Raw genomic sequence first — 23,988 nt, 5'->3', positions numbered from 1 at the left:
TTGGCACCGCCCTAAGAGCCTTAGCGAATCCCGGTCTTCTCCCAATGAGGGGCTGGAACTCCCAATGATTCTGCTCCTTAATAGTTCCTGATTATATGTGAAGCTCGCCCGTTCCCCAATAGAACGTAAACAGAAACAGGTGAGCGCTGATGGACACAACACTACAAGGCAAATCATCACGGTCATTTCACACACTTCAGCTGCTGCTCAAATCAGCCATTTATCACATCTGTGACTGCCTTAAAACGGGACACAACACATCAAAATATCACACATTATTCAATCACACATCATACCGCGAGCATAGTTATTTCAGTGTAAACACGGGCAGCCCCCAAAAGGGAGGCAGTATTGGAGGCCGATGGCCCAGATCCCTCACCCCAGTTGCACTAGAATCGGACTGCTCCCGCCGGCCGTCCCGGGACCACGCTCAAAGTCAGAGACCCGATCCCAGACAGAACGAAATATAGACGCAGCGCTCTTAAAAGTAACGGAAATAGTGGCTCCAGTAAAGTCAGCGCGGCACACTGTGCAGCGAGCGCCCCCCACCGACAGAAAAGCAGCAGAGTTGCCATTAGTAAAGGCCGCCACGGATGACAAGGCACGACTGTTTGTTCCACCACGTGACATGGGGCATAGGGCGCCAGGGGATGGGACAAAGTGGGGGAGGCAAATGCCGGACGCACCAATCAGGCGAGATTCACATCAAACAAACCGTCCCAACGAGAACACGCCGCAAACCACAAACACGTTACATTTCGAAAAAAAAAATTATAAGCACAATCCAAACAGTTTGCATTCTGGTGTATGATTAAAAGGTTAAATAATACCAAATAACCATTGTTTACATTCGATAATGTCATTCTAATCAGTCGGTTTGAATCACTCGTTTTCAATCACCATGTCCGCGTCCTTTCGGCCTTCCCCTTCAGACTCCCTACTTGTGGAGCCCGTGGATGTGTCTCCGGCGCCAGCTCTCCGTCCCCCTGCCCCTCCTACATGGCCAGAGTGCGCCGGTCGCCGCCGTCCCCCCCTGTCCCCCCTGTCGGCACCCTCCGTCCCCAGCTGTGTCCGTCCTACATGGCCAGGATGCGCCGGTCGCTGCGGCATGTGTCGGCCGAGCCGGTGTGTCCCAGCAGCAGCGTCTCGGTGCGGCGCGCGATGTCCGCGCAGTACTTCTCGCCGACCAGCGAGGCCAGCAGCTCCGGGAAGGCCGAGGGCAGGATCGAACGCACCCACTCGGTGCCGCTCACACCCTGCCAATGGACAGAGCCAGGGGGCGGTCAGAAAACGGTACGGGTTGGTCAATGTTCCGACTTCAGAGGGCGGTCAGCAAACGGTACGGGTTGGTCAAGATTCAGACTTCAAAGGGCGGTCAGCAAACGGTACGGGTTGGTCAAGATTCAGACTTCAGAGGGCGGTCAGCAAACGGTACGGGTTGGTCAAGGTTCAGACTTCAAAGGGCGGTCAGCAAACGGTGGTCAAGGTTCAGACTTCAAAGGGCGGTCAGCAAACGGTGGTCAAGGTTCAGACTTCAAAGGGCGGTCAGCAAACGGTGGTCAAGGTTCAGACTTCAAAGGGCGGTCAGCAAACGGTACGGGTTGGTCAAGATTCAGACTTCAGAGGGCGGTCAGCAAACGGTACGGGTTGGTCAAGGTTCAGACTTCAAAGGGCGGTCAGCAAACGGTGGTAAAGGTTCAGACTTCAGAGGGCGGTCAGCAAACGGTACGGGTTGGTCAAGGTTCAGACTTCAAAGGGCGGTCAGCAAACGGTACGGGTTGGTCAGGTTCAGACTTCAGAGGGCGGTCAGTGGCGGTACGGGCGGCGGGACGGGGAGTGGAAGACGTTTCTGATGTTACGGCGGGATGTTTCGACTTTAGAGGCTCTAACAGTTGCATTATTTTTGTCCAACAAATTAACACAGCCGAACACATTCAGTAATACGAAGGAGGATGTCGCGTCAGATGCTGACGACACCCCGCACGTAGCGCCCTCTGTCCGGTGACGGTCCGACGCGGGTCCCCCGTGGCCGGCCGGCGCGTCGGTCGGTACTCACGGCGCTGTTGTCGGGCGGCAGCGGCTGCACGGACGTGATGAGACCCTTCTCCACCTGCACCTCGACCTCGACGTTCGAGCAGGCCGCCAGACGGAACGTGTGCGAGAACCGCGGCGTCTTGCCGTACACCCAGCCGGGGTCGGCCAGACCGGCCTCCAGCGCGGCCAGACCTGTCGGGAGGGGCGGGACGGCGCCGTCAGGGACATACCGAGAAATACCATGACGGGACGCTGACAGCGGCTGTGTGGAGAGTGACCGTGTTGAGGAAGCGAGCACCGATAGGTAGATATCTTGATCAACAGCCAATGACATGCAATCCCACGGTAACATTCAGATAACTTGACATTCCCTCAAAATGCGCCACTAACTCCACCCATCCACTTCCACCCATCCACATGCCTACATCCTCTGCCGTCCTCTCATCCCGGCTATACCCTCCCTCTCCGCACCGCTCGTCCGTCCGTCTCACCTGGGAACCACTCGTCCGAGGGGTTGACCATCTGGAAGCCCCTGCTGGCCTGCTTGCCCGCCTGTTTGAGGTACATCTGGCCGATGGCCGCCACGATCTTGTCCATGCTGACGCTGGGCGCGCCGTCGGCCAGGTTACGGACGGGTGCCGGTACCGACTCCGTGGCGCCGCTCTTCAGACCGTGCTGTCGACGGAGAGGGGGCACAGGGGTCAGTGGTGGGGACGGCGGGCAGACGCATTTAGGCATGGACGCTCGGAGTTCACACGGATATTCAGGTTGACGGGGCATGCATTCAGCTCAGCTGGTATCACACATTTTTATGGAAAAATAGCAAGGACATTTCCCAAAAGTAGGTATACGATGATTTACACGCATTTTCGCTTCCAGCATTATCTTGGTAGTAGGTATTTATATCCCTTAAATATGTTCATGACTCCCAACTGGACCCGCTCCAACACGTGTCCAACTCTGCCAGCCCGGCGCCTCACGCGAGCAGCGCGCGTCCAAACAGCGCACGTGTCGGCGCCGGCCGCCGCTGGCCGTTCGGCTGACTTTGGCCGTGTATACTGATAGGGGCGCGGGGCCGTCCAAGGGTCCTGGAACGCTCAGGGTCGCGGGGTTCGAGCTGCTGCCAACCATGGGCCTCCCGACACCACCCAGCCGCCGCGCCGGGTGTTAGTGTAACACAGCCGATACCTACGGAGTGGGCTGCGATGGTCTGCCAACATACCGTGGCTCCGGTTCAACGGCCCCTGAGTGCGACCGTGTTTGTCTGATACGTAACTCAGAGCAAATGACTTTACAAAGGAAAATGCAAATGGGTTTTCAATAAAATATTGAAATATTTATGGAATATTTAACACTCGTAACCGGTTCAATCAATCCCTCAATGGTAGGGCGCCCCGTAAAACAAACAATGGTCTAAACTAAGCGTTTCTACAAACAGTCCCACAGCTTGTGGGTCGTACTTGGCACGGCCGCTCACCCCCCCCCCCCCCATCGGTTCATCGGGTGCCTTCGGTGGGGGCAGGGCGCAAGCGGGGATGCACAACAGCCGACCTCAGGGGAGGGGAGGGGGGGGGGGGTGGCAGGGTGACCCCAGCCGCCAGCTGATCGCGGGGTGAGGGTGGGGGGGGGGACTGTACTGCACAGCAGTCGTCACCACCATCGAACAAAGACGGCGACGCACCGGCTGACGACACTGACACACTTCACAAACCTCGGTAAAAACAGCCGGCCGAGCCAGTGGCACGCACGTACCCCGTGGACTGGCGGCTGAGCAGCCACAGAGGCCGCGGTATACCGCAAAGAACCATCCGCATCTGCGTGTACTGTGAATGTGGTGAATGTGGTGTTTTCCAGTTGGGGGACGCCAAAGGCCGGGTAGGTACGTAAAAACATGAGATGATGTTTTGATGCTAAACACGCTGCCGTTTTTGGGCAGCGTGAACCCAGTACCGGGTTCACCGATATATGCCATTATGCCAATCAACTGGGGGTGGCGGGTGCACAGAAGGTGCGCCACATTCAAATCAGCTGTTTGTTTTGATCGGACACCACCTGGAACCGGTCAGGTGAGTGGTGACCGAGATGTCGGCTCCTAGGACTCGTGGCCTCTCCAGTACCGAAACAAGCCCTGCGGACTGCGCTCGGTATCATACCGTCATAGAAAGTCATCTTGAAGTGAAAAGCATAAAGTCGGCTGCACGCCAGATTGGCCAATGAGGTCAGGCATAGGCTCAGGAAAACCTCGCGCAAATGAGATCGTAAATGACATGGGACCAAATATACAACAATATCAGAGTTGAATATAACCTAGCTTTGGCAGGCATAACGCGGATGTGGGACATAAATATTTTGATTTCAGTGTTACATCGGCCAGAGTGCAATGTCAGTGTGCACATCTGTCAGCCTATTCAAACTTATAAATTTTAGGGAGCCAACTACTAATTTTTATTACGATCTAGCCGGCTCAACAAAACCAACCGCTTCATATCCCGATTCTCGGGTCAACTTCTCGCTGTTTGGAAGCACACCTGTAAGCACTGCTCGCTCATTTGCTGACAAATCCTCAGGTACCGATATGGTAGTTCGAAGAACGACATATGTTTCATGCCTATGACGTCGTAACTCTCTTATTGCTTCCCAGTAGCAGAAAGTACGACCAGAAAAACCGTACTGACGCTGAGCACGCATCACGTGACCAGTTCTGCAGCCACCCGCTCTGCCTGATCACACATCACGTGACCTGTTCTACAGCCTCCTCGCTGTCAGATCACGCAACATGTGACCAGATCCAAAGCCAGCAACGCTGCCGGATCACGCATCACGTGACTTGGACCGCTATGGACGGCTCAGCTGGGCGCCCGTGGGGGTAGGAGCGGGGGGGGGGGACTCGGCTGGACGCTCTGCAGGGGTAGGGGTGTGTTTATATGTGTGTGTGTGTGTGGGGGGGGGGGGGGTGCCTCACTCACCAGGGGCCGCTCCAGGGACCGGTGCAGGCTGTCCGGTCAGCTGACCGCTGTACTGAGGGAGGGTTGTGTGTGTGTGTGTGTGTGTGCGTGGGATGGGGGGGGGGGGGGTCCTAACTCACCAGGGGCCACTCCAGCGACCGGTGGCCGCTGTACTGAGGAAGGGGTTTGTGTATAAGGGGGGGAGGGGGTCCTAACTCACCAGGGGCCGCTCCAGGGACCGGTGCAGGCTGTCCGTGTCCACGTTCACCATCAGCGTCAGGTGGTGGTAGGCGGTGTTCCTGGTCAGCTTGGCCGCCGTGCCGGACACCTGGCGAGCAGCGGGGACCGTCAGACGGGGGACGCTCTCTGCTGGGGTCACAGCACCGGGGTCACAGGGTCAGCGGGTCGGGGTCACAGGGTCAACGGGGTACAGCACTGGGAGATATGCTGCGCATGACGGGGGAGGGGTGAAAAGATACACACTACACAGCGCACATGAAGACACAGTCCAGGTAGATGAATGATCTGTCACCTGCGTTGCGGCCATAATACCGCACCAAGATTCTTACAGATAATACCGCACATGCATGACACGTCAAACTTCGAGACCGCTGCATTCGCAAAACCGACAGATAACAGTACTCGAACCGTCCGTCCCTGACTGACTGTGACGTCACCACTTAAGCATTAATGACGTCATCAGACAAAGATCCATGCCAGCTGCATATGCCAGCAGCACTTTCCCATATTCACCTCCGGAGTAGGTAAATCACGTCAGGCCCCGTCCACGGATGAGGTCACAGCTTTGACAGTTGACGTCTCTGAGGTGACGCCATCTAATGAGTTGAACGGCGCCGATGGCCAAGCCCCGCGACTGTTGATGCCAAGGAGCTGGCAGGAACCCACACAATAACGGGGTCAAGACCACCGACAAAGGATTTCGGTTGGCAACAAACGACCGAGATCGATCCGCCGAGAAACTCCGCCTCGAAGGGAGGATCTGGGCTTGGCTTGCAAGGTAAAGGCTAGATAATATATGACCCATCTTTGTAGCGTAGACTAACTTGAATTGTTGGGTAGCAGACTGGTCAATTATTGAGAAGGTAAGTCAGCGTTTCTGCGAATTCCGTGAGCTACGGTCTAAGACCATACCGTCGTGGTTGCAAGAAGTCTTTCATCATGCACGGATTAGATACCGAGTCCGAAGCACGGAACATAGCCGCGGAGTGACGTAATTCAAGCTTCAAAGCCACTGGGAATGTTCGCGTTAGCCCAACGTTTTCTGGCTTCGAGAGATACTGCAAACGTCCCTCTTACACATCCTTAGAAGTTCAGTACACGCTAAACAAAACGATAGCACGATACCCCTCCCATAGTCCCACGCTCACGCGGTTCTGCCCAGCCCGACCACAGTCGGCTGTTTGGGTTCGCGTGGTCCGTCCGTGTGACCTTCGGACATGTCGGGCCAGACGGGCCTCCGCGGCCCCGAACCAAGCCCCCGGACGCCAGGAAACGAACCAATCACAGGTGCCATAACTCGAAGAGGCCTCTCGGTCTCGTAACCGACGCATCCACTTCAAACTCGTCCTGAACTCTGATGGTATCCCGCCGGGTTGGCGTTCCCCGAACAGCTCTATTTATGATAATAAATTCGTTACCGGACTACCGCTCGCCCCACTCAGCCCAAAGGCTGCCCAAAACTGGTTGAAACTGGACAGGACTGAGGACGGGCGGACCAGAAGAGGCGGGAGAAGGGAGCGCTCAGCGTTGGGTCAGCTGAGCGCCGCGCCTGTGCCGGTGCGGAGTTGTTTTTACACGGCGAGGTGACAGGCAGCGGAGCGCGGGCAGCCGGGCTGGCCGGCCGGTCGCACGCAGCGTACCCGCTCACCGCAGCGCCAGTCACGCGGCCGACACGTGACCGGAGGAACACCGGCGCCGCCGCCAGCGCCGGGAGAGAGCCGCGCTGCACCGGCCGTGCAACGTACCACGCCGAGAGCTAACCAAAACCGGACCGGCACAGCACACGGCCGTCTGTCCCATGGAGGCCACCGTCCCATCGCGCGCCCTCCCCGGCCCGCCCCCTCACGGCAGCGGGGGGGGGGGGGGGGCAGAGGTGGCCTCGAGCGAGCAGCCCCATCGTCCGTCCGACCGAGATACACAGCAGAGAGCACAGATAGTGACGAGCGGACGAACCGCTACATCAGTAACGGCTTCCTATGGGTAGTGACGAGCGGACGAGATCAGTAACGCGGAGAGCGGCGCTCTACACTGAATCTCTTCAACAAAGATAGTTAGATTTAAAGCCAGAAAACTACATTTCCTCCTGTGTCTTTCCGTGCACATATGGATCATTTAATTATCAATGGCTTCATAAAAGTTATCCATAACGGCACCGCCACTCGTTTTGTGCTCACAAAACATTTTGAGAAACGAAAACTCGCCTCTACCTGACTCCCATTTGTTGGCCTGGCGCCGCCTCTGGAGGCTCCATAAACAGACCTCGCACGCGTCGTGCCTGGCGCCGCCCCTGCCGCCGGCGAAGCGGACTTGACTGGCCGGCGCACCGACCGCCTCCCATCCGCCCGGCACCGATTCCTCCCGACCCGGGACCAAAGCAGCGCCGGTAACCCAGCCAGAGTCCCAGGACTCGGAGATGGGCGCAGTCGTGCCGCAGCTCACAGAGACTCCCGCCGTTTCTGCGACGAATCTGCGGGGCTGGGTACAGATCCCGCCAGCCGTTTGAGCGGCCCTGGGCCCAGCCGGCAGCGGAAGTCTCCGGACAAGGACGTCGGCGGGGGCCGGGGCGGGGTAGGGGTACGCCACGGGAGCGTTCTGTGCTGATCGGTTGCGGATACATACCTACCGCTATACGAGAGATATCCGCATAGTTGATTTCTTACGATATGAGAAGCACGTCTGGGCAGAGCCTGTGTTTAGCGCCGCGGAACTAAACTCGCATACTCGTGTCTCTCAGAGAGATTCAGGCCAACGTTCAAATAAGTATGTATAGCCTCACTGTTCAATACCAGCCATCCTTCAGCAGTTCGGTCCGGTTACCAGCCGGCTATTTTGCGCGTCCATCTGGCCTTCCAAGCAGGTCCGCGTCAAGCGACAAACACAGCTCGGCGCGCTCGACCTTGTGGCTCCAAGGGCGCGTGGCAGCAGCGGGCGGTGCACGGCTGCACGGCTGCACGCACCACGCAGCTGCGCGCGGGCCGCCGCCGAGCCAGCCGCGCCGAGCGGCGTCCGCGGACACTGGCATCGTCCGGAAACGGCGGCAGAGGTGGACGGGCGGCGGCCTTGTAATTCCAGACGGAGAGTGCTGAACAGAACAGCGGAGAAGTTCCGCGAGCTAAAACGGATCTATTTTTGATACCTGACTAACCGGGTTCAAATGTGTGTCATTGCTGTTCGTAGTTATGGTATTGAGAAAAGTGATACAGGGCCAGTTTCAAGGCATAACTAGGTGGCAGTTGCCACAATAACTATACCCAATAACAATGCCCACTTCCCAGGCGCACAGTGTCCCAAAAATATATTTTGGATTGGGTGTCGGAGGGGAATATTCGTCACTACAAAGAGGGCTGAGAGTGGAAAATTGCCAGTCAGGAAGGCACGAAAAGAGCGGAAAACAGATATCAACAATTTATTTGTGAATGTTGGGGAGGGTGCGGGAGCTGCATTATAGGACGATTAAATACAATGTAGAGGGAGGTAAAAGGTACACGCAGATGCTCCTGATTGGTAAAACAGGGAGTGAAAAATCGTTCTGGAAAATTGGAGGTGAGAGTGGAAAATTATTTTGATTTGGGTGTCGCTTCCCACCCAAGCTGGCAAATTTCGGGACACTGCAGGCGCATTTTTACGGCCTCAGTCATCCATCGACGAAGACCGGTCCGAAATTGAATCCTGATCAGCCCGTAATAATGAAAACATGCATCAACCTAGAGCAGCCGAGGACCAAATCACCGGTCTAGCCATACTAAAAAGAAGGGCGATGACCAGATCCGATGGCGCCCAGACTCTGATATACTCGCCATGTCAGCAGCGTGTACTAAACTCGCTCAATATGCGCATAATGAATCGGACATGCAGAGTGTGCTCATGGATTGGAGAGGCAGGGTCTGCTCGATCCTGACCTCACAGGACGTGTGGCTGGACCCGGCTCTGTGCGTCTAACGGCACCAGGCTGACCTTACTTCAGTGACGCTGACAAGGTCTCAGGAAAAACACCGACACGATACAGTGATAACAGAGGAAAGGCTCGTTTCGCTATACCATCAGCCGCTGAAAACTTCGGAGATGAGAAATATTGAGCGAGGAGTTCAACCAGAAAATGTCGAGTTTAAATATGGTTATCAACGCTGACTTATCTTCTTTTTGACGGAAGCAATTTGCCAGCGAAAACAGATTATAAAGTTGTTTATGCATTCTGATTCCGAGCATCAGAGACGTGGAAAAACATCGTACTTGGCATAGCAAAGCAAACGTCACGACATTAAATAACAGGTGCTGTACATGCTCCCGTCAGACTCTTTCCCGCTAATACCGCTAGCCGTTGCTGTGATAAGCCCCACCCCGGGCCGGCGGCGCACTGACCTTGAAGGCGCCGTCGAGCAGGAGGTCGTCGCGCTCGTTGACGGTGATGTCGAAGCCCCAGCCCTGGCGGAGCGCGTCGGCCACCAGGTGCAGATTGGCCGCGCGGTCGTACTGCTCGCGCGCGCTGAAGAAGGTCAGGTTGAGGTTGCCCAGGTCGTGGTAGACGGTGCCGCCGCCGCTGTTCCGGCGCGCCAGCGGCATGCCGGCCGCGTGCAGGTGGTGCGTGTCCACCTCGCGCCACGGGTTCTGGTGGCGGCCGATGACCACGCAGGGCGCGTTGCGCCACACCATCAGCAGGTTGTGCCGGCCGAAGCGGAAGTTGCGGTACAGCCAGTCCTCCAGCGCCAGGTTGGTGAACACGTTGTGCGACTGCGAGAGGAACACGGAGAGCGCCTCCGGCTGCGGCGGCGCCGGCCGAGCCGAGAGCGCGCGCCGGCCGGCGGCCAGCAGCGGCAGCCGGACGGACGGACGGGCCAACAGCAGTGAAGACATGACGCCGATGGTCCGGATAGTTCAGACGGAGCAGAGGAGCGATACAGAGCGGGTCGCGGGACGGACCGGACGGGTCGCAGGGGATAACCTACGTTTGCCAAAACGCAAACAAAAATTAAAACGGCTATTAGGTGTTGCGAGTTCAGTGATGCAATCCGTCAAAGGACATATAGACCAGGTACGAGTGCAGAGCCACTGTCAGGTGGAGCCACTTGAACGTCTGGTGCAGGCCGTACAGCTCCCGGTGGATGCCTGAAATCGGGCGCGCGGCGCCGTCAGAGACAGCCGACTAGCAGCGATATAACCAGCAAAGAAATCAGCCTACACGCGCCTCTACACTCCCAGGCGTAATCCTGGCACGCTGTACACCCTACGGGATACATTACAAGCGAGCTGCTGGCTGTTCAGAGATACTCACTGCATAATCAAACTAGGCTACCTTAATTACAGAATAGATCATATAAACAAAAAAATTACCATCACCTTTAGTGGTTTACAATTCAGCAATATTGACATATGAGGGCTTAGAATGTGTTGTCATCGCATTCTGATGCTAGAATATTGTAATGATTTTTTCTACTTACGCAGGGAATCACAGAACCACGGGTATTGCTGATAAGACTTGCTCCACATCTGCAGGTAAGCCTGTACTTGAGGAACTAACAAACAAGCTGAAACGGCAGTGGCACACCAAATCTGGTCAGCTCTCTGTATAACACACTTTACTAGATAGATATAAAGGCAGATGGCGAAAATCATATTAAGCAAGACATCAGTACTAAACATGGCATGCTAAACTGCACCCCACTGGGGGGAAGAATCTGCCCCTCCCATTTTGTGCCAATAGCTTCTTTACTTGTTATGCTATCTACATCAAACTTTAAGTACATCACAAAACATAATTTTGACAATGACATGACAGACATGTTCCCTGAAAATATGAACAAAACTATCACACATTTGTGAAGAATACGTTTTGGTGATGTCATGTCACCACGTGGTCACATGTCATGGTCACGCCACATTCACTTAAAAACTGCAAAACTTCAATCGCTTCTAACTTCTTCAGTTGTTTTAGGGAATCAAGATGTATAACCGCAAAGTATGTCATTTACTTTACTGTCAGTATACAGGGTGCGGCAAAAGTTTTGATACCTTACCATTCATTCCCTCCCTCCCGTAAGATTAAAACAACAGTTTCATTTCAGCGGTCAATGTATTCTCCACGAAGCTGGACACAGAGTGAGAGACGTGCGGGCATGCTGGCCACCAGGTTCTTCAGAGTCTGTGGGCTGATGTTCGCCCACGTCCTCTTGAGCGCCTTCTCGAGCTGTCCAAGGTTGCTGGGAGGTTTTTCTTGTCCAGCTCCTGCTGCATTATCCCCCAGAGCTCTTCAATTGGATTCAGGTCAGGGCTGTTCCCTGGCCACGTGTCCTTAGCCCAGAAGTTGGGGAGGTGCTCCCGGCACCACTTCTGCGCTCTGGCAGACCGATGACCTGGAGCGCCATCCTGCATGAAAATGCTGTCCGACCTGCGCTCGACCATGCGGCGCGTGAGGACGGAGCCCGTCGTGGCCGTTCTGTTGATGGCAGGGAGGCAGACTTCCTCGAGGATGTGCTCCACGTAGTACTCGGCATTGACCGACGTCATCTGCGGGATCACGTGCAGCTGGCTCAGTTCCTCGTAGGACATCATGCCCCACACCATCAGTTTCGGCGGGAATTTGACGCTGAACGCCTTCGGGACTTCAGCCGGGTTCTCAGCCCACACTCGCTCGCTCTGGCGGTTTGGGTGGTGGAAGAGTTGAAAGGGAGACTCGTCGCTGAAGAGTACCCGCTTCCACTCTTCCACAGTCCAGTTCTTGCGTTCCTTGCAAAACTGAAGCCTCTGTGCTCGCTGTTTTTCCGTTAATTTTGGCCGTACGCGGATCTTGTAGGCCTTCAGTCCAAGGGTGTTCCTCCAGTACCGGCGGACAGTCCTCTTGGACACCGGATATTTCTTCCGAGTGAGCTGTTTGGACAGCTTCCTCGCCGAGTGGTCAGATTTTCCAGCCGCTTTCTTCATCACGATCTTGGCGACGGTCGAGATGCTGGAAGGGCGCCCTGACCACGGTCTATCTGCGACGCTCCCTGCCTCCTTAAACTTCTTCCACCAGCGTTTGATGGTGAGGACTGGGACCCCAAAGTGTGAGGCAACGTCTTTCTGCGTCTTGCCGGCTTGGAGCATGCCAATGGCGCGGCTGCGAGCCTCCAAACTGTATTGTTTGACCTTCATGGTTCGGCCGTGGCTACTGCAGCGGCCACCGGGTGGATAATGACCCCGGCCGGCGACCCTCTGGGTCGAGGTCAGCTGTTCAGCTAATTCCCGCCTCGGGGAAGGATGCGGGTACGCAAGGGCGCGCTCAGAAATATCATATTCGGGGGCATGTGGGAAATGCATTGAGTTATTACAAAAAGACGGAAGGTATCAATACTTTTGCCGCACCCTATACATGATTCTAAAGAGGGGTGCGGAGCCGGAGATATTTTGCCCGGAGCCGGAGCCGTGAAACAATGTAGCCCGGAGCCGGAGCCGTCATAGAAGGGGGCGACTCCGGCTCCTTTTTTTGAAGAGGAAAAAGCATTGACCTAGTTGGGTTTGACAGTTCAAGGCAGTAAAACATGCGGTATTCAAAATATGAAAATATCCTTGTTATGCAAATACAGAAGCAACGTGCACCAATCCCATCACCTTTTTTCTTCCACCCGTATTTAATTGCATAGGGGATGTACGGGCATTGGAGCCGGAGCCGGAGCTGTCTGAAATTTCCACGGCTCTGCATCCCTGATCTAAATCTACTTTCTTTCAAATGCTATCTCAGTTTTTACAAAGTTAGCTCGAATGTTGGAAAGTTAGCTCGAATGGATGGCTTGACAGAACCACAGCCTACGCTAAGCTGAGTTTGTGTAGACCCCGTACGATCGCGCATTCCGGGTAACCGCGCAATGCCGGGTGACCGGAGGAATTTCGATGCCAAAGTTAAAGGTGCCCTTTAAAGCCGGATACGACCCGTCCCACTCGACTGACTTCAACGGGCTGCGGCTGCTCCCACCAACCGCAGAGTGCAGAGTGCAGACGGTCCCCATCAGGAGTCTCAAATATCAAGCGCCGGAGCGACTGGAACCCGGGATCGGGATCTTACTTCTGGCAGTCCAACACTACCAACTCAACTACGGGACAGGCAATTTTTTCATAATTTGCCTTTAGAATTTAGATAGCAAGTTTCATTTTTTTCTAAAAGCTTGCAAAAAGAGAAAATAATTACACAAAATCCAAAATTTTAGGTCTATAAAAACTGGAATATTAATTGGAGAAATACAGCCTGTGGAGCAACATTCCAATTTTTAAAACAACTGTTAACCTTACCTAGGTTCAAATAAAGCTTATGCAGCTCTAGGCTAAAACACGGAGATAGTTAAAAACTGATTCCCATCAAAAACTGATTCCCATCTTCTGGCCTTCAACCGAGAAGACCAGAGGGGTGTTCACGGGCACCGCACACTGCTGCGTGCGGTGTGTGCGGTGCGTCCAGCAGGCGTGGGGGTAGGGGATGGGTAGGCGGCTCTGACGTCACGGCTGCGTGCGGTGGACGGATTCCTGTGGCCGGTCCCGACCGGCCACAGCGGTCGCTGTGTGCGGTGACGGAAGGCTGACGTAGGGACGCAGTGGGCGGAGCTTGGAGGCTGTGTGCGGTCCAACCGCACACAGGGCCCGTGAACAGCCCTCAGAAGCGCATTGAACGGGTACAGCGACGGGCCACGAGACTGGTTGCCAGCATCCGCCACCTGCCATACGAGGAGAGACTCCGGAGCCTGAATTTGCCATCGCTCTACTATCGGCGCCGACGAGGCGACATGATCTCGGTTTACCAGGTGCTTCGACGGGGAGTGGATGTTGACCCATCTCAGTTCTTCACTGCGGCGACGACGACCAGAACTCGAGGGCATGAGTGGAAGCTGTCCAAGCCAAGAGCTGTCTCCAGAGTGCGGCGGAACGCCTTCAGCATACGAGTCCTGAACGACTGGAACTCTCTGCCATCCGCTGTCGTCGATGCGCCCTCAGTCAATAGCTTCAAGGCCAGGCTTGACGAACACTGGGCTCACGCCAAGTACACCATACATTCCAACGACTGATGCAGTGACACACTGACACAAAGCTCGTCACGTCCGGATCCAAGAGGCCAAGAGGCCTTCCTAAATTCCGCATTTTATAAGTATAAGTAAGTAAGTATAAGTAAATACTTACAACGGCTCCCAGCTTCAGCCCCAGATATAAATATCTTCTATTTCGGACTTCAATGACGATACCGCCCGATCCTCATCCCATGAAAGTTGCAAGCGAAATGAAGTGGAAGACGCGTCGCAAATGAATCGAAGCTCCACTTTAACCTTTTGGCAAAGTTTCATCTTTTAAGGTATACATGACGTCACAAATAACAGTGAACTTGAAAACAATCTTTTGAAGAATGTTTTTATTCTAACCTACTGTTCTTAAATCGAACAACTTTTTTATTAAATTAATACTCAAAAGTCAAAGCCGGATGTTTTTGTCTCTGCATCTCAAGAGCAGAAAAAACTTTCACGCAACGTTTCTTAGCTGTTTCAGTGACGTAATATTTCATAAGCTGAAAAGTAAGCTTTTTCAGGATGGTCTTTTATATGCAATGCTTGAAATACCTTTTATTACTTGACGTATAGGTATTTGACGTTTCTTAGATAATTATTTTTCGCATTTCATTATTTGTACTATTGTGCAAAAACAAATATACTTAATTTCAACAGTTTTTATTTTTTTGTGCTAAGAGATGCAGAAATATTTACATTAAAGTCAAAGTTGAAGCATAATAGTAGCTATGCCTACGTAATTTACAGGGACCTGGCATAGATACCGGGGCAGGTGAAAAAACAGCATAGCAAAAGAACGCAAACCTTGAAATAAACAATAATAATGAGTAGATCGTAGGCGATGTATTACTCAGGGTATATTGAATTAGGATTACTTACACAGCGTGATGTATAGGACATTTTTTTGGGAGGCATTACATAACTGAACGTCGGAGTCGAGTGGTGTAAACGGTAATATACTAATACACGTGGTGGTATACAGTAAATCCTAAATCAAAATACGATCTTGTGGTTTATGACACAAAGGATTACTGTACTTACATACTACATACGCCCCCTAAAAAGTTTCTCCAATAAAAAAATTCAGATTTTGATTTGTTACAGTCCCCTGTGCAAAGGGTTTTCCAGGGGTGCGGGAACTACTTTCTGACTGGGGGGCACACCATAATAGAGATTAACCTAGGGTACCCCCAAATCTCAATCTAGTTTCTCACCGGTTTTAGGCCACTTATTTTTCACCCCTTGGCTTTTTCAACAAAAAAAGAAAACATTTGCAAAAAAAGTGTGGTATTCTGTCTCAAAGCTGTGGGGGCACCGCCCCCACGGCCCCAGAGTCGGGGGGGGGGGGGCAAGCTGCCCCCCGGCTCCCGCGCCTATGGGGTTTTCCCAATAAAACTTATGTTTTAATTAGGCACTTTTCAAGTCTAGCCATGAGATACCTTGTATCTACCTACATGCTAATCTTGTGTGGAATTGGTGGGCATGGTTACTTACTTAAGACCTGTAGTTATGAGCATGAACTTGCTATGATTTACTCACTTTACCTTCTGGTCATCCAGTGTTAAACAATTTTTAAAAATATATTTTTAGCTTACCTGCCCCTTTCAGTCAAAGGTGGAAAACTATTTGTCTTTCCTGCTAGGTATTTAGTTGCAGAGTGATCTTGTAAAATTTTAATTGTGTCGCTGCTTGCCAAATGCCATTAATATGTTGGATGGCATTTAGGGGAGTGTGAACCACAGGTTTCCAGTTTACATTCATCCCTCCACAACTGTCTGCCACTTCTGATGTGGCAGCAGTTGTGAGCCATACATGTTCTTCTTTGAGACCTTTCTCTTGCAGGACTCAAAGTAAAGAAGCTCAGTACCTACCAGTTGCTGACAAATTGTCTTTTTTTCTTTTTTTTTTGTTTCAGTGCTTGGGCAGTAACTATGCCTGCAGAACGGAATGTACTGGCAATTCTCTTCAGAAACTTTCTCAAGTCCATCACTCCGAACCGCCCATCCGGAAATCTGGTGGGCTCTGACCATTTTGGCAACAAGTACTACGAGGCGCCGGCGGACCCATCGCGCGGGAAGCGCCACCCGCGGCGGTGGATCGACCCGGCCGGCCAGCAGTTCGACCAGGAGATGCCGGCAGAATGGGAGGCCTGGCTGCGCCGGCGGCGCGCCCAGCCGCCCACCGACGACGAGGTCGCCCGCAACAGGGCCATCATGGAGCTGAAAAAGATCAACGCCGCCAAACTGGCCGAACAGCGCGGGGAAGTGATCGAACCAGCGAAACCCGAGCGGCCGTCGGCGTTCCCCGTCTGGGAGGAATACGAGGTCGAGCCGGGCCAGAAGAACTCCAAGTATAAAATAAAATAGGATTGTCAGTTCTGATTGTTTGTTATGCGGTGCTATCTATTGTACTTGCCGAGTGGTTGCTACGAAGTGTCTGTGATCTGTACTGAATGATAAAATGATATAGCCCCTCGTCTTTATCTACTCTTTTGACGATATTGATAAGTGACGGTGAAGATCGCAACTTGTTGATTGTCGATCCGTAACGAGTCGTCCTCACCATAAGATGCAAGCTAGTGGAAGCCAGGTGCCGCAAAGGGACGCCATGACATTGGCATTCGACGGAACATTGCCACGGCAAGCGTTGCCCAAGAAAATAATTAATAGATTCACTGCGGTAAACAAGCACGTTGAACGCGAAGCACTGCCTGGATACTGTACTTGGACCCGCGGCGGCCTAGTGCCTGTCTTGCTGTGCTTCTCAAACCCAGCCTTGGCTGTTGCATTTCTCCGTGCTCGTTACTGTGGTCGTCCGTCGTTCTTTAAAACTTCACCACTCGTGAACGGTGAAAGTCGTCGTGTCCAGAAATCCCTTTAGCGGCCTCGCCAGTTTTCAGCTCTGCAACAATCTTCTCTCTTGTCAAGTACCGATTTATCCGTGGAGGGTGGAGACCACCGACAACTGCGACAGCCGTAGTTACGTGACCCGCCGACAGGTGGGACCGGTGGCGTTCGCCCTGCCCGCCACCGGCAGTGCGTGCTCGCTTTCGGCAGAGCTCGGAGCTCCCTGTGCGTGGCCCAGTCGCATGGACAACCACTGACCAAAACTGAACTCCCGTTCGTGGAAACCGTCGTCAGTGCAGGACCGTGAGGAAGAACTGAAGTCTGACAACCCTGACAAACTGACTGATCTGGCAGGTGTTTATTGTGATGATGATGCGATCATTTATAGCGCAACTGATGCGATATGGACGAGCGAGGATGACCATGGGAATGCGTAACGCCCACGACACAACTGCAATATGATGATGACATGTAGGACCTGTCGGCGACACGTCCATCGCAAGCCTCCGATACTTATATCTACCGTAATATTCTCTAGCCGACGCGGCGTATAGTAACGAGTGCGTCGGGCCCTGCGACTGACTGCTGACTCACAAAGCCACATCTCCCGACTTGTTCCACACACGGGTCGGGAGCGACGGCGGAGGCCGGAACGCCTCCGCAGTCCCGTCTTCACGGGCGCGCGACGCATCAGTCCGGAAACCGGCACAGGAAACCACCAAAACGCGAGCAAACACTGCGACAAGCAGGTGCGCTTCAACAAAACCAACAAAACATACGTCCGCCTTGAACCATTCAGGTGTAAGAGATCACATAAATACAAAAGCATTAATTTGCGGCAGCGGCGCTGGCGCGCCAGTCACTTCTGTACACTGTACACTGGGCGCCGACTGATTGGACGGCGCTGTGCGCGCGGTTCATACGGTCTATCGGGGACCCTGGTCGGGTCGGGCAGTCCACTCCGCGGCGCCTTACTGCGACACTTCTGGCGCGGCGTCGGACGCCTCGGCCTCAGCCGGCGCCGCGCCACTCTGCTGGCCATCGTTCTGCATCACGATCTCGATCTGTTTGCCCTCGAGCGTGTCCCCGGAGGCGGAGACCAGCTGCTGGACGGCCTCGAGCAGCGTCTGCATGGCCTCCTCCGACTGCAGGATGTCGCCGCCGCCGCCGCTCGTCTGCAGGATGATGGTCCGCGAGCCGCTGGCCGTGCTGGTCGTCACCTCGATGTTTTTGGTGTCGTCGCCCGTCGGCTCTGCGGACACCACGGTCACCGGCGGCTGGCGGGGCGACTCCGGCGCCGGGGCAGGCGCGGGCGCGGGCGCGGGGGTAGGCGCCGGGGCCGCCGGCCGCACCACGCGGATCGCCGGCGACACCGTCTTCGGGTGCTGGCCGGCGGCGGCGGCGGCCAGCGTGCGCCGGCCGGCGACCGGCAGTATCCGAGTGGCCGGCCGGACCACCCGGGTGGTGACTGGGCGCGGCGCGACGGCGGCGCGCACCGGCGTGCCGTCGCCGGACGGCCGGTTCACGACCACCTGGCGCACTATCGGCTGCCGGCCGCCGGCGCCGCGGACGGTCGGCACGCGCGCCGACACCAGCTTCTGTCCGGCGCCCAGTTTGACGGCCTGCAGCACCTGTTTGCCGGCGACCATGCGCGGTCGGGTGAGCAGCACCGTCTTGGGTCCGCCGGCGCCGCTCACAGGCGTCACCGGCTTACCGATGGTGACCACACGCGGCTGCGACTGGGTCAGCGCGCGCGTCGAGATGAGCGGGTCGGCGAAGCGGCGCCCGGTCCCGCCGGCGCCCGAGAGCACCACCACCGGCCCGCCGGCCGGCGTGTGCGGCGTCGGCCGTTCCTCGAGCGCCGCCGCCAGCGAGGTGTTCTCGTTGGTGAGCGCCAGGTCGGTCATACCCAGGATGGCCGCCGCGTCCTCCTCCAGTGGCGGGAAGTTGATCTGCTCGGGCGGGTCGTCCTTGTCTGTGCCGGGCCGCTCGGGCCGCGAGTCGCCGGCCGGCCCGGCGGCGCCGATCACCACGTCCTGGCCCTCCACCACGTCCGGCACGGCCGAGTCGGGCAGCAGGGTGGCCGTGGCCGCGCCGGCCGCCTCGCCAGCCGCGCCCGCCGACACCAGGTGCATCGAGTCGTGCGGGATCTCCTCGGTCTCGATGTTCTCGAGTCCGCCGGCGAGCTGCAGCTCCTCGCCCATGCCGTGCTCCAGGCCGCCGGCGCCGCGCGAGTCGTCCTCGTCGTCGTCCAGAAAGGCCTGCAGCGGCGTGGGCCCGTAGCGGCCGCGCGGCGGCGCCACCGGCTCCGGCTCCGGCTCCACGTCCTCCGGGAACGCCGGCAGCGGCTCGCCCGTCGGGTGGATGAACTTCAGGTGGTTCACGTAGTACTCGAACTTGCCGAACCGGAAGTCACACACCTTGCAGGCAAAGAGCGCAGGCTGCTTGTGTCGCTCCATGTGCATCTTGAACGCCTTGCGGTCGCTGAACTCCATGCCGTCCTTGGAGCATTTGAACGGTTTCTCCTGCTGGTGGACGATCTTGACGTGTCGGAACACGTCGGAGCGCCGCGTGAAAACCGCCGAGCAGATCTCGCACTTGAACGGGCGCATGCCCGTGTGGGTCAGCATGTGCTGCCTCAGGTTTGTCACCTTGAACTGGCGGTGGCAGATCTTGCAGGGCCGGCGCGGCACCGTCTCCACGGGCAGCGGCACCTCCATGGTGTCCAGCTCCATGGTAATGAGGTCGTCCTCGTCCAGCTGGCCGGAGACCATCACCTCGCCCTGCTCTTCGACCAGCTCCTCGTGGAACAGCTGGGTGTCCACCAGGCCGGCGTGGTCAGACGGCGCCGCCGGGCCGGCCGCCTCGCCCGACCGCGACTGCAGCCGCTGCCGCTTCCTGGGCGGCGAGGCCGGCGGCGGCGCGCAGTGGATGCCGTGGTCCAGCTCGATGGCGTCCGTCAGCGTCTCCAGCGGCTCCATCACCAGTGGCTCCTTGTCCTCGGGCGACGGCGCCCGCTCGGCGGCGACGGCGGCGGCGGCGGCGCGGGCCTCCTCGGCCGCCTGCCGCTCCAGTTTCTCGGCGATGGTGGGCGGCGAGCGCACCGGAGAGCGGTCCTGCTTCAGCGGCGAGCCGCGCACTGGAGACCTAACCGGCTCGACTTTGACAGACAGCCGGTCGGCGGCGGCGGCGCGTCCGGCCGGCGCATCCTTGTCGGGCGAGCCGGGCGTCTTGTCACCGCGAGCCGAGCTGCTGCTGGCCGTCCGGCGTCGCACCAGCGGCTGCAGCGGCGCGTCCCGGAACCGAGCCGGCAGCTGCCGCTTCCGGCTGGCGCGGCCAAAGTCGCCGGAGGCCAGCACGTCCATCAGCATGTCGTCGCCGCTCTCGTCGGCCTCTGTGCTAGACTCTGCCGAGCTGCCGGCGGCCGGCCGGCGCGACGGCGATACGCCGCTGCCCCGCCGAGCGTCACCATCGTCCTCGTGCTCGTCCTCCTCGGATGGCTCGTCGCCGTCCTCGTCCGTCGGGTGGGCGGCCGGCTGGGCTCGGCCGCGGCCGCGACCCCGCCCGCGCGGTCTGCCCGGCGGTCGGCCGCGGCTCCGGCCGGACGGCGAGCGCGACGGACCGGCGGTGACGGCCCGCTCCGGGGCGCCGCGGCCCACCCGCAGCACCGGGCTGCCGCGCGGCGGACTTCCGACCGTGGTGCGCACACTGCGGGCCACGTACCGCACCGGAGGAGCACCACGGCCGCGCGCCGGACCCGCCGAACGCATTGTGTTCTTCCTGTCATCTGTCCTAGTCCTCATGGTGACTGGTAGACACTAGCTGCTATATTGACAGTATCCTGTGAATCACAAATGCAGTGTTACTGAAGTATAATCAACTAGATGCTTACACAACACACAAATACAGCAGTGAAGTCCGATGCACTAGTTCAGGGTTTGATACAGTTTTATTGAGACATTTAAAAAGAGTCTACTAGCAGGCACAAAGGCAATCAGACTAGGCTCAATATTTTGAGCAACACAAAGAAACATTGTTACACAGGGAGGTATGTTTTTGCATTGATCTACCTATACTTGAGCTTTGCCCATAGTATACTATAGGCACTTTAACCCGCGCCCGGCTGGGGGTCCTGGATTTCCACGCCCTGCTGGGGGGGGGGGGGGTGTTTGAACACCCCCCCTTGTAACTCGGCTCCTGGGCCACGTAGCGATACGCGGAAGGCGGCGTTCGAAAGAGCGTCAAAAATAATGAGGAAATCACTTCGGTCAATTTTTTGGTCAGGTCAAAGGTCAGGTCACCAGAGGTCATTGAAGGCAAAATTTCGCCGATTTCCAGGTCAAATGTCGAAAATTTCCAAGAAGCCAACGCATAACTCGAGAACCAATAGAGCTACAGCGCCGCGGAAAAGTGCATTCGATAGCCCTATTAAAGGCCTTTCTGAGTAATTCTCTCAGATTTGACCTAACGTCAACGGTTTTGCCTGCAGGGGGCAAAAACTGCAAAAATAGCCGATTTTTTCGGAAACAGTTTTTCTGCAATAACTTTTGACCCAAGCCTTGTACGAGCTTACTTTTACCGGCATTGTGTTCCTCTCGTCAAGACGCATCGAATGAACTATAAGTTGACCTTGAAAGGTCAACTTGAAAATTTGACCTCAGGTCAAGGTCATGACCTGACCGGAAAGGGTCATGTTTCATATCAGTCGATCCGTAGCGTCGAGCTGAACACATCTAAGGCGTTTTCATCGCTCTAGCATGCCTCTATCAAAAGTTATTAGCGAAAAACTGTTAGATACCATTCGTGACCTAAGATGACCTCAGGGCATAAACAAGGGTCACGGACACCATTTTCATGTTCAGTGTGTCTAAACCACTTGTAATTCGGTGTTTGGGAGTGTTTATAATGTCTTTTGTCCAAAAGAGGCGCATTTCAATTTTCTCCCATTGACTTATAATGGGGAGGTCGCAAAATTGACCTGACCTTAGGTCATCGATATCAAAATTCTGAGATAAACATTTTGTACATGCTATTGCTCTTAGCAATCGCTGAAAGTTTCAAAGCGATCGGTCACTCGGTGTAGCTATGACAGACATTGAAACTTTTTATGAGGTGAGGTCACTTCAAGTGACCTGGTGACCTGACCTTGAATGACCTTGGTCTGAAATTTTCACAACATGTGTAGAATTGATGTATGATAAGGTGTACCAAAAACGGCGGCGCTGCGCGCCGCCGTTTTTGAGATATTCGCGAAAAACCCCAAGGGGGGGTGTTCAAACACCCCCCCCCAGCAGGGCGCGGGTTAAGCAGTTCACAGTTGCAAAAATCTGAAATGAATAATTAACAGCTTTTCTTATCAAATTTTTAAAATATAAGGTACTATATCCTCCAAAATATCATATGCCAATTTCCAATTTTCATCAATTGATTAATACCTTCCAAATTATGCCATAACTACCATTTAATTAATTAGGTAGATTTGAAGTAATAAAAAGCATTGTCACAAAAATATAAAATCTAGGCATTGTTCTGATTCATCGCTTCTGGTATAGTGACAACTAGCAAGCAATATACAGTATGCAGAAAAACCAAGACAAGGCGTGCATTCAGACAGCCTCTTTCATTTTTCTCCATTGGTGAATGGGGACTATTCGTCATAACGTTCAAGCAGGCTTTTCCTTATTTACTTTTCATTTTTACTTCACTACTTATTCATAAAAAAATACTCAAATTATTTGTCTTGTATTTTCACTAAAATCACAGCAAAAATAAACATGTAAAACCACTCAACCAGCTGTTCACAGCATATTTTAGAGCATAATAGAAGATTCAGATGAGAAAAAATGTGTATAATCCATCATGAACCTAACAACATAGATGAACAGTTTCCATGGCAGCTGCCAACTACCTAGTAAAAATGAGTGGCATGTTCTAGGCTCTCCAAACCATTTAAGAAAATTCCTAGTGTTTCACACTGCCCAAACTGAAACGGACATTTTCACGAGGGATTCCTTAAAGAGGAAATTCCATGCAAAACACAGCCTGTCCGAACACATAAAATTACATGAATACATTGTTATTCATGGTAACATTGGTAACTACACAAGGGTATGTTAATGAATAAAGAGGTCTTGCTATTAAGCTTAAGGTAAAATGTATCATTAAGAGAAAAAATCAGTGTCCTGACAATGACAATTTTCACTGGAATGAAGTAAGAAACTGAAAATCATACCAATCAAATGACTATTATCTCAAGGCTATATAGCATTATCCTTCCCTTCCCTCACTACCTACACAAACTAAGGCATTTTCATGAGACAAAAACTTCAAACTGGAAAACGAAATAATTCTTACAGTCTGCAATGAAATGGCCCCCATCTCCCAAATCAATGATGCTGATCACAACCAACAATAATGTGTGTTTAGATAAATTCAAATTAGAGCCAGTAAGTGAATCATTTGATAAAAACATTCGCGTCGTTATTGTATACAAACCGTTACCAATCAAGAGTGCTCAATTTATACAAAATATGGCGCTACCCAGATCTCCAAACAAAGAAAAATGCTAATATGAAGCGAATTGGACAGAGTAAGTAATTTCGAAAGGTGGGATGAAACACAATTTAATTTATGACATGATTCAAAGGAATAATAAGGGCCAAAAAAGAAAAATATTAATACTTTTTAGCGGAGCGCACCCAAACTGCGGCAAATGGCGTCCAAACTCCAGTAACAAGATCGTTTTGATTTGTCATAATGAAGAAATTGATAAACCGTTTATCTAAATATTTTTTGATGAATTTTATTTTCAAGGATATCTTATGAAATTATTCAACATCACTGTTTCAACAAAAACTTAAGGAAAACTATTTGCTTTTCGACTAGGAATTGACAGTCAAATTATCGTAC

At 54.1% G+C, this 23,988-nt stretch overlaps 4 protein-coding genes across 12 annotated transcripts; 1 reads left to right on the top strand and 3 right to left on the bottom strand.

Moving 5' to 3' along the window:
* Nucleotides 1–201: 201 nt before the first annotated feature.
* On the bottom strand, nucleotides 202–14,500 carry LOC122386118 (lipoyltransferase 1, mitochondrial-like). The gene is made up of 7 exons (XM_043374986.1): nucleotides 14,355–14,500; nucleotides 10,655–10,741; nucleotides 9,579–10,322; nucleotides 5,200–5,307; nucleotides 2,526–2,709; nucleotides 2,057–2,226; nucleotides 202–1,256 (listed from the first exon to the last, which is right to left on the bottom strand). The coding sequence occupies exons 3-7, from the start codon at nucleotides 10,068–10,070 to the stop codon at nucleotides 1,077–1,079; spliced, it is 1,134 nt and encodes a 377-aa protein (XP_043230921.1). The 5' UTR covers nucleotides 10,071–10,322; nucleotides 10,655–10,741; nucleotides 14,355–14,500; the 3' UTR covers nucleotides 202–1,076.
* Nucleotides 10,213–12,344, bottom strand: LOC122386132. Its single transcript, XM_043375015.1, has 3 exons — nucleotides 11,994–12,344; nucleotides 11,606–11,849; nucleotides 10,213–10,322 (listed from the first exon to the last, which is right to left on the bottom strand). The coding sequence occupies exons 1-3, from the start codon at nucleotides 12,342–12,344 to the stop codon at nucleotides 10,213–10,215; spliced, it is 705 nt and encodes a 234-aa protein (XP_043230950.1).
* Nucleotides 14,501–14,768: 268 nt separating the features above from the next.
* On the top strand, nucleotides 14,769–16,715 carry LOC122386116 (NADH dehydrogenase [ubiquinone] 1 alpha subcomplex assembly factor 2-like). 7 transcript variants are annotated; one of them, XM_043374981.1, is made up of 2 exons: nucleotides 14,769–14,806; nucleotides 16,149–16,715. In XM_043374981.1, exon 2 carries the CDS (start codon nucleotides 16,165–16,167, stop codon nucleotides 16,597–16,599), a length of 435 nt encoding a protein of 144 aa, XP_043230916.1. In that variant the 5' UTR covers nucleotides 14,769–14,806; nucleotides 16,149–16,164; the 3' UTR covers nucleotides 16,600–16,715. The 7 variants fall into 7 exon arrangements, with proteins under 7 accessions (XP_043230916.1, XP_043230920.1, XP_043230914.1 ...); XM_043374985.1 differs by lacking the exon at nucleotides 14,769–14,806 and adding an exon at nucleotides 14,856–14,868; XM_043374979.1 differs by lacking the exon at nucleotides 14,769–14,806 and adding an exon at nucleotides 14,953–14,969.
* Nucleotides 16,716–17,422: 707 nt separating this feature from the next.
* LOC122386115 lies at nucleotides 17,423–23,849 on the bottom strand. Of its 3 annotated transcripts, none has more exons than XM_043374976.1 (2): nucleotides 23,761–23,849; nucleotides 17,423–20,920 (listed from the first exon to the last, which is right to left on the bottom strand). In XM_043374976.1, exon 2 carries the CDS (start codon nucleotides 20,880–20,882, stop codon nucleotides 18,051–18,053), a length of 2,832 nt encoding a protein of 943 aa, XP_043230911.1. In that variant the 5' UTR covers nucleotides 20,883–20,920; nucleotides 23,761–23,849; the 3' UTR covers nucleotides 17,423–18,050. The 3 variants fall into 3 exon arrangements, with proteins under 3 accessions (XP_043230911.1, XP_043230912.1, XP_043230913.1); XM_043374977.1 differs by having other exon boundaries at nucleotides 23,778–23,801; XM_043374978.1 differs by lacking the exon at nucleotides 23,761–23,849 and adding an exon at nucleotides 23,434–23,727.
* Between the last annotated feature and the right edge of the window lie 139 nt (nucleotides 23,850–23,988).

This window comes from Amphibalanus amphitrite, unplaced genomic scaffold, assembly GCF_019059575.1.
Source record: "Amphibalanus amphitrite isolate SeventyFive unplaced genomic scaffold, NRLGWU_Aamphi_draft 000241F_arrow, whole genome shotgun sequence".
NCBI lineage: Eukaryota > Metazoa > Arthropoda > Thecostraca > Balanomorpha > Balanidae > Amphibalanus > Amphibalanus amphitrite.
The sequence above is the reverse complement of the archived record's forward strand: the minus strand, read 5'-3'. Positions and strand labels throughout refer to the sequence as shown.